Raw genomic sequence first — 9,043 nt, forward strand, 5'->3', positions numbered from 1 at the left:
TGACTTCCAGGCAACTGGGGTGAGAGTCTTAAGCCCACACCCACAGTGACACACCTACTCCAACCAGGTCACACCTATTCCAACCAGGCCACACCTCCAGATGGTGCCACTCCCTGGTCCAAGAATATACAAACCATTACACTAGGTGATTCTAGATTGTGTCAAGTTGACAGTTAAAGCTAATCACCACACTGAGCCAGGGCTGGGCTAGTGTTTTCTGTAGAAACCCAGGTCTGTGGGTTCCTTTCTGTAGCCATACATACCTTCCACAGACCACACCAGGCTCTGAGCTTGCCGTGCCTGTTCCTGGGGAACCAGGACCCTTTGGTGCAAGCATAGACATTCGGTTCTTGTACTAGGGACGGGTATTTCTGTATCATTTGAAAGGAATTCAAGTCAAAATACTGTAGGGATGGGTTGCTTGTTTGTTTCGGCATTTGGTTTTATTTTGTTTGGCTTTAAAAGAGGCCCTTCTGGGTCTCTCCCTGTCCTTGACAGAGTACCCACCAGAGCCTGGAGGGGTGCAGTGATGCCTGATGCACCGGGAGGTGGCTCTTCAGACATAGCCATAGTGTGTGAGCATCCAGTGCAGAGCAAACAGAAGCAGGAAGGAGACAAGTAGGAAGTAACCAGGAGAGGGGGAAGGGAGGAAGGAAGGGAGTGCCCAGCGTAGAACCTGGGTGTGAACGGTTTTCAAAGGAACTGTGTTCAGGACCAGAAGGCCTTGGTAGCCAATGCAGAGGTCTTGCTGGTCTGATCTGACTTATATCCCTCTGCCTCAGCTCTCCTTCCCCACACAAGTGGTCCAGGTGCCACCCCTGTGTGTCCATGGCAGGGCCAGGACTAACCTGACCCCACTACACACATCTGCACGCACATCATGCATTAGGGAATCTGAAGACACATGTGTCCTGCACACCTTCGTGCTGTGAGAAGTTCACCTCACTGAAAACCACAGACGTTCCATTCTCTAGGACTCTTTTCACCAGAGTGTCTCCTCCCGTGTCCCTCGGCAGCATGGGCACTTAAGGGTGACAAAGGAGAAGACATTTGCTGGCATCAGTTACTTGCCCGTAACCAGGTGTAGCCTCAGGATGCAGCTGATAAAACTATCGCTTATTTATTTTGCTTTCCGCTGACTTCTGTGACCCCCGCCCCTAACTCCCAGTGTAGATTTCTACTTTTTAGAAGTAAACACCTGTCATCTACCAGCTGTCTCCCGGGGATCTGATGACCTGCGGGCACAGAGCATGCCGTCCGCCAGAGTGAGGGTCACCGGAATTAGCTGAGGCAGGTGGAAGGTGGCAGCTCCCTGTGATTTACCCCGTCTTTCTGCTTGTTCTCTGCTCCCAGCACATTAGTGCCAGCTCCCGGTCTGCCCTCTGAACACCCGTGCTGCTTGCCTATCTAAGTGAAAAATTACAAGTTAATTATAGACTGGGAAGCTCGTGCAAAGGACGGTGGAGCCGGCAAATGGAAGCTGTGTTTGCCTTTTCCCCAGTGGCTGAGGCAATGCTGAGAGCTCAGGATTAGCACAACCCCAAAATAAACTCACGAGGTGACCTCACGGTCAGTCCACATTGGTATCCAGCCAGCCAGCTTCTAGCGAGCCGACCCAGGGTAAAAAACGGCACTCAGATGGGCAGAGAACAGAACAGCACCAGGTTCAGTCCCAGTGTGGCAGGGATGGAGGTACCTGGCAGATCGCTTGTTTCCAGACCATTGTCCAAAGCCAAAGTCCAGACCCTTGACATAAGGATTTGCAGATGCGCCTGCAGGCGTGGCGGCTATTGCTGTTGTTAATATGAGCAACTCATGCTTGTAGTGCGCTTTACATTTCTGGCCCAGCACACCGTCTGTTTCTCTGTGAGCTGAGGAGTCTGAGGAGAAACTGAGGCCCTAAGCAGCTCTCTCTGTGTGGCAATATGATGTTGGTGCTCTTGGCTGCCCTCTCTGTGTGGCAATATGATGTTGGTGCTCTTGGCTGCCCTGTGCGCCGACGGAAGCAGGTAGAGGATAGTGATTCACTGCAGGTGGGGAACACCGAGTATTTCCTAACTGTGGACCTCAGCTGGGTTTTTATCATGGGCTCTTACTCCCACTGCTGCAGGAGGATTTCTACCACTTCCTCCTGTGATGGATGCACCAGGAGAGTTCACCCCTCCAAAGTCCCCATGAGGACTGTCTTGGGACTTTGTAGATGCAGATAGTTTTGCAGCATCACCTGGGTTTGGCAGGATTCTAGTGTTCTTCCTGAAGGCCCATCCACAGCATCCCGGATGTTCCCCCCGTTCCCCAGCTTCCTTCTACTCGGCCCCCGTTCTGTGCCTGCATGTGCCGGCATCGCCACTTCAGGAACAGCACAAACTGCTCTTCAGAGCAGATTGATTTCAAATTGTTTCACCCCAAACTGTACATTAAGCAGATGTTAGGGCCTGTGACCATAAGGTAGATCCGGTTTTATGGTTTTTGGAAGCCTCAACTTTTGATTTGCGCTACCTGCCCTTAGCTCACGCGCCACAAGGCCTCTCAGGTGTATGCAAGCCATGATGGACCTTGCTCAGCCTCCTCAGCACTGTGCATTGTGAGACCTATCTCCATGGCAATGCCAGGCTGATGTCATCTTGATACTGGCGGACAGATGAGATGATTAAAAACGATGAGATGGACCATGAGGTCCCATTTTTCTCCCCCTGACTCGGGTAGACATGAATTATTTCAGAATCTCAGAATGACAGACATCGGTCAAGCTCAGTGTCTGCTCACAATGCTGTTAACATTTGCTTCACAGCAACCTCTGCACAGTAATTTGTACTCAAGAACAAAAAGCACAGTCACCCTTTGTGTGATGGTTTGTATATACTTGGCCCAGGGAGTGGCACTACTAGAAGGTGTGGCCCTGTTGGAGTAGGTGTGTCACTTTGGACGTGGGCTTTAAGATCCTCATCCTAGCTGCCTGGAAGTCAGTCTTTCACTATCAGCCTTCAGATGAAGATGTAGAACTCTCAGCTCTGCCTGCACCATGCCTGGATGCTGCCATGCTCCCACCTTAATGATACCGGACTGAACCTCTGAACCTGTAAGCCAGACCCAGCTAAACGTTGTTTTTATAAGAGTTGCCTTGGTCATGGTGTCTGCTCACAGCAGTAAAACCCTAACTAAGACATTTTGCAAAACCTCAGAGCCACCCACGTGTTGACACAGGGAAGCAAAGCTATGCTATGGAGCACATACTGGCACCTTCCAGAATGTGTGCACAGCAAGAGCAGACACAGAACCGCCCTTAAGATCATGAGAAGTCTCTGGGAAGTCACTGTAGCACAGAGCAGCTGCTCCAGAGAGCCCTACAGGGGGTGGGGTGGAGGCTGCTCAGAACTTGCTGCCATCGGCACCAAAGAAGCTGTGACAATCTTAGGGCAGAGGGCATGCTGCCAGCAGTGATAGCCATCACGGAAGGCCCTGCCATAGCAATGACACACATGCTAGGCCCTGCCTCAGGAAGAATGTCTGTCCCTTGACAAATGTTCTATCCACTCTCTCATGTGCCTCCTGCTGCCTCTCTGTAGCTGGATCAGGCTTCCAAAAGAACATGAGGTGACACATTGCCAGAATGCCTTATACAACCTGGCATGCACAGCACATAGATGTGATGTGTGATCATCTCTGTCCCTGATCGTTCAGCAGTGGCCACTGGTGGCTCCAGCACTGGGCTCTGGGGCATATGAAGGACGGGGAAGTGAACTGAACATAATACGGGGTGAAGCACAGCGTGCTGCTGAGCGGAGCCCCATGGCACAGCATCTGGACCATGTGTCCTCCATTCGCCTGAGATGCCCTTGACCCAGGGATCTCTCTGCCCCTGGCTGCGTTATGCGCCGGGTGTTGCAATCACTCCTGTTTCTGTCTAGATAGCATCAAGGCATGAACCCCTGCTCTGCTGGACCAAAAGCAGATGGAAGGATTGGGACCAAGAACGTGTCCCTGGAGTCAGTACGTGTGGAAGTAAAACTAAGCCTTCTTAGGCAGTCGGAGCTCCCGGCGCATCGGTTTCCCTATGAAACGCTGGTCGAGTGCCCCGTATGTCCGTCTGTCATAGGCTAATAGACCCACAGGCAGCTTCACCCCCATCAGTGTTTCCTATAGAGAGGAAGGGGTGCCGAGCAATGTATATTGTCTGTCATGCTGCTGCTGCACTAACCTGACTGTGCAGTCACAGTGTTGATGGTCAGACCGAAAAGGACAGAAATGGGGTTGGGGAGAGGAGCCAAGCCAGGTTATGTGGGGATCCCGACCACTTGGGGTGATGCTTCCTGGTGTGGACTGCCCTGGCGGACCACATCACCAGGCATTACCAGAAGTCCTGCTGAGGAGGATTCCCCTGGGGAGGAGAAATGGTGGCAGGCATAGGTGAGCTCAGCCTTCTCTACACTGAGGTCGCTGTGAACTGAGGGACCAGTGCTGAGCCCCCCCCACTCCCCCCCCCTGCTTTTCTAGCCAAAGCGGCTTCTCAGACTTAAGCGTTCAGTTGGTCGTGACGTGACTTTGTTTCTAATGGAAATCCCCAGTGTAAATCAGCTCCCCTTACTGGAAGTCCCCTCTCTCCTCTTCTCCCCTCTCCCCACCTCCTCCCACTTGGCTTCCCAGCTCCCCTCTCAGGAGAGGTGGTTTCTCCTCCTGCAGGTTAACGCACTCAGTAGCCTATCTGCAGTTTAGCTGGATGTTTCTGGGCAGGAGTAGGAAGTGCCAGAGCCTGACAAGGCCTGGAACCTGGTCTGAGGTCCCTGCTGTGGGATTTCCTCCCAGGGGTACCTACGCTAGAGATGTGTACCCCAGCCGAACTGGCATGGCATAGAACACGAGCCTTCTATATCTCTGCTCTTTGTGAGTTGGATGACAAAGTAAATTCTGGTCCAGAGTTGGGATGAATGTTTGCTTCTTCACAGCGCCCCCCGACGGGTATCTGATTCAGGCATGCCTGTGATCACCCCGGATTGGAGGTCACACTGTCCTTTCTGTATCACCCTACCTCCAGGGCAGGCACTGGCTGTCCGTGTCCTGCTAGCCTCTTCCCTGTGGGCCTGATTCAGTGCGGTCTCCCCAGATGCACGGTGTTTTGAGAAGAGCCTGGGGTCTAGCTCCTTCGATCTCAGCCCCACCCACTCACCCCTGGCCTTGAAGAACTTGTTGCTTATCTCCTAGCCTCAGTTTCCCTGCCTGGTGAGATGATACGGTTGGCTGTCCCTGGTCGTAGAGTTGTAGAGAGCACATTGTGCCTGCAGACGTTGAATCTCTACTATCAGTGACTCCCCAGCTGCAAAGCTAGACCCCAGAACCTTCGCCATAAGTACCAAGGTAGTAGGGCATGGTATCAAAGGCTAAGACAGGAAACCAGAAGTTCAAGTCCATCCTAGGCTATTTGGCAAATTCCAGGCCAGCCTAGACTATACCAAGAACCCTGTGTCCCCATGGTGCTGTGACCTCACCCTCTGTCCCCAAGGTGGCCCTTAGGCTCAGCTCTCCTGCTGCTTCCTGTCTCTTCCTTGACACCCCCTTCTTCTTGCCAGTCTCTGCTCCTCAATCTCTTGTCTCTCCACCATCCACAATGCCTACCACAGCTCCCTTGCCAGATCCCAAACTTGTATGTGCTGTTCTGGAATTACCTCATCCAGTATTGTCTCTGGAGGGGATTGCGAACTCACCGTGGGTTTGGGAAGCAGGTTCCAGCAGCAGGTCTGAGAGGGACCCATCCTGAACTTCTGTGTCTTGTCAATGGCCCAGGCACTGGGAAGGGCTATGTGAGTAATGGGTGTTCTGTGCCTCAGTTGCTACAGTTCCCGGATTATTGAAGTGCGTTCCAAGGTAGAATCCCACAGCCACTTTGTTCGGTGTGCACGGCTAACCTGTAATGTTTTCTTGGAGATAAAAATCCTGTAGCTCCCCCCCGCCCCCCAAAAAAAAATTAGAAAACCATTGCCGTAAACTGAAGGACTTTCAGCAGACCTCAAACCCTTCCTTTTGTAATTTAATATATGATTTCCACACTATATGCACGGTCTCTTAGGACACCGTGGGATATAGTAACAGACTCTGTATTGTACCTCGTCATGTATCTTGGAAGTGTGAGAGCTGCTGTGGTCTCTAGTCCCTGTGCTCTCGGGAGTCTGGTCTCAACATCTGTCTTGTTCTCCCTGCAGAAGCTGTACCGCAAGGAGATCAAGCCACCCTTCAAGCCAGCAGTGGGCAGGCCTGAGGACACCTTCCACTTTGACCCCGAGTTTACTGCAAGGACCCCCACAGGTATGTGCCGGTTCTTCCCAGCATGGCTGATCCCACCTAACTCCAGTAGACTTCGTGAAGGATGTGCTCTTAGGGAATAACCTTCAGCTCCATTCAGTGTTCCTGATTTCTCTGCTTAGCCGTAAGGTATCGGGGGACAGAACCAATTCCCGTGTGACATCCACTTCAGAAGCAATCGGGGTTCTGTGGACCCCTCTCTTGTTGTGAGATTCAAGGTAGCGACAGCCCTCTCAGGGACACACAAGCAAGACACAGGCAGGAAACAGGTAGCTCACATTTCTAAGGTATGGGAGAAGGTGGCCATCTTTAGGTCTCTGGGCTTATGAACTAAGTGTATTATTTCTGTGAAAGCTGGGGTCCTGTTTGACAGATCCCAGTACAGAAATTTAGCTTCATGGTGCGCGAGATCTCTGGAGTCTCTGTGTGTAGTCCCCTCATATCTGGTCAGCTCCCTTTAAACATTTGCGTTCTGGTTCGCCGTTTTCTCACATACTGTAATTGTCTTTGACCGTCTTTTTTTTTTTTTTTTTCTGGTTTTTCGAGACAGGGTTTCTCTGTGTAGCCCTGGCTGTCCTGGAGCTCACTCTGTAGACCAGGCTAGCCTCGAACTCAGAAATCCGCCTGCCTCTGCCTCCCGAGTGCTGGAATTAAAGGCGTGTGCCACCACACCCAGTGTCTTTGACCGTCGTGACAGAGTAACCCCAGAGGGTGGCTTAGCAGGAGGTTGTGCCGCGGTGCAGAAGGCTGGGCTTGAGGTCACTTTGCGGGCAGGGCTGTTCCTGGTAAGGGCCTCTCTGTCTTATAGTTGGCCATGTCACTGTGTCCTCTCGTGGCCTTTCTTGTGTGGATGGGGAAAGCTGTAGAGTGTTGGTGTTCCTTCCTCTTCCTGTAAGGGCACGAGTCCTGTGGGAAGAAAGTTGGCACCCTGACCTCCTTTAACCTTGACTTCCCCCACGAATACCCTGTGTGCAAACACAGCTGATAGGGCAGAGGGAGCCACTCCAATGATGGTGTGCCTAAGCCCCTTGCAGACTCAGGAGCGGGTTCAGGCGGCCATTGTGGGAGCTGCTGATGGCTGAGCAGGGATTCTTTGGGTTTCCTCGCTACTTTCAAATAGGAAATGGCTTATGGTTGTCGGAAACTAAGTGCAGAACAAGAAGATTACCAACCGTGAGCCTCAAGTCGGGAGAAGTGGGATAGAGAGCCCACCCCGTTCTCTTGGATACAGGCCTTTAACCACACCCTGCTGGGCAGAGAGATGGGCATGCCCTCCCTGTGTCATGATGGACAGGGCTCTGGGGACTCCTCCTGGGCCTGGGGCAGGTCCCTTTTTGAGCAACATGGCACGAGGAACATCGCATTGACTCAGGGCAGGCAGCCCCAGGTGGCTCTTTCTGACCTCTGGGTCCCACTCATCTCTAGGGGAGACCAAAACTGTAGTTAGCAACCAGCTGAGATAGGAGCGTCCATGAATATTGTCATGCTACACATTACCAATGCCACAGTGTGGTCAGTCCATGACAGCATGAGCCGGGGCACAGAGGAGAACGCCTGTTCAGCAAGTCAGACCCCAGAAGGCATCCTCCTGCAACGAAGCTGCAGATGAACAAAAGCCAAAACAGTTTTCTCTAGATGAGACGATGGCCTGTGAGCCAGAGAAGACTCTGCCAAGACCACAGAGATGCCAGCAGCCCCCCTGGGAAGGACAACATCAGTCATGAGTCTGTCACATGAAGGAAGCTACGCGTTAAAAATGCTCAGCAGTCACAAGGTGTGCTGGTGAGAGCGAGGGGCACCGATGCCGGCAGCTCTACATGACCCAGTGCCTGTGCTCTCTGTATTCGATGAGTTTAAACCCCAGCCTGGTTGGCTGGCGTGGCCTTAAATAAGCCTCTTAAGCCTTTTATACACGGAAAATGATGCTTTATCTCAATATTAGCCCAAGGAAAACCCATCAGTCAGGATGCTTCAACCCAGCGTCTAGAACTGGTTTATATTATTCCTCAGCATTGTGATTTGTTCGGATGCTAAGTGCAGTTATCTTGCCAAGCAGTTGGCAATTAGGGAGGCTGTAATGGAAGTGCCAGAGGCTCGGAGGAGCCGCTTTGATGTTGATGTCAGGGTAAGCTTTTCCCAGCAAGAGCGCTGAGTAACCTCCAGGTCGAAGAGCCACAGTGATGGGATTCCGAGACAGACTAGACACACAGGGTATTTCTCCTGCTAGGCTTTCTGAAGTCTCGATTAAAGAGAAGCCAGCTAGCTGTGCCTCTGGATCGCCTGTCAGCTGCTCAGCGGGGCCTGCCGATCTAAGGTTCGAAAACGTTCCCATTGGGCAGAATGCTCCCAAAGGGTGTTTCTGCTGGTAAACATTTACTTTTTAAAATTTAACTTGTAATTTCGATCTTCTGCGTGCGTGTACTATGCTGGTGTTCAGGCATCTTTTAACCGAGTATAAAGCTTTCTAAATTCTGCTTGTACTACCTGCCATTTGCACTCCATCCAACCTAAAAAATCAAATATCAGTTCCTCCAGCTTCTTATAACGACCTCCGTGCACTTCAGTGGCCGTTCTTCTGCTTCTGTTGACCCTTTGCTCTCAGCCGAGAGCATCTTTATTAGCTGGAAAGCATTGCTGACTTAATCCGCATTTTCTCACTTCTAAAAATGCATCAGTTCAAGTTCATGTGGCCTATTCCCTACACACATGCACAAGTGCACACACACACACACACACACACACACACACA

General features: G+C 51.7%; 1 protein-coding gene across 3 annotated transcripts in view; it reads left to right on the forward strand.

Annotated features, from left to right (window-relative positions):
• The window catches only part of LOC110337879 (ribosomal protein S6 kinase alpha-2), a 171,924-nt gene that overhangs the window by 137,191 nt on the left and 25,690 nt on the right, over positions 1–9,043 (forward strand). For all 3 annotated transcript variants that reach the window (XM_029532883.1, XM_021220936.2, XM_029532882.1), the window contains exon 12: positions 6,195–6,297. In XM_029532883.1, the coding sequence (XP_029388743.1) occupies positions 6,195–6,297 (103 nt within the window). The remainder of the gene's footprint in view (positions 1–6,194; positions 6,298–9,043) is intronic.

This window comes from Mus pahari, chromosome 21, assembly GCF_900095145.1.
Source record: "Mus pahari chromosome 21, PAHARI_EIJ_v1.1, whole genome shotgun sequence".
Taxonomy (NCBI): Eukaryota; Metazoa; Chordata; class Mammalia; order Rodentia; family Muridae; genus Mus; species Mus pahari.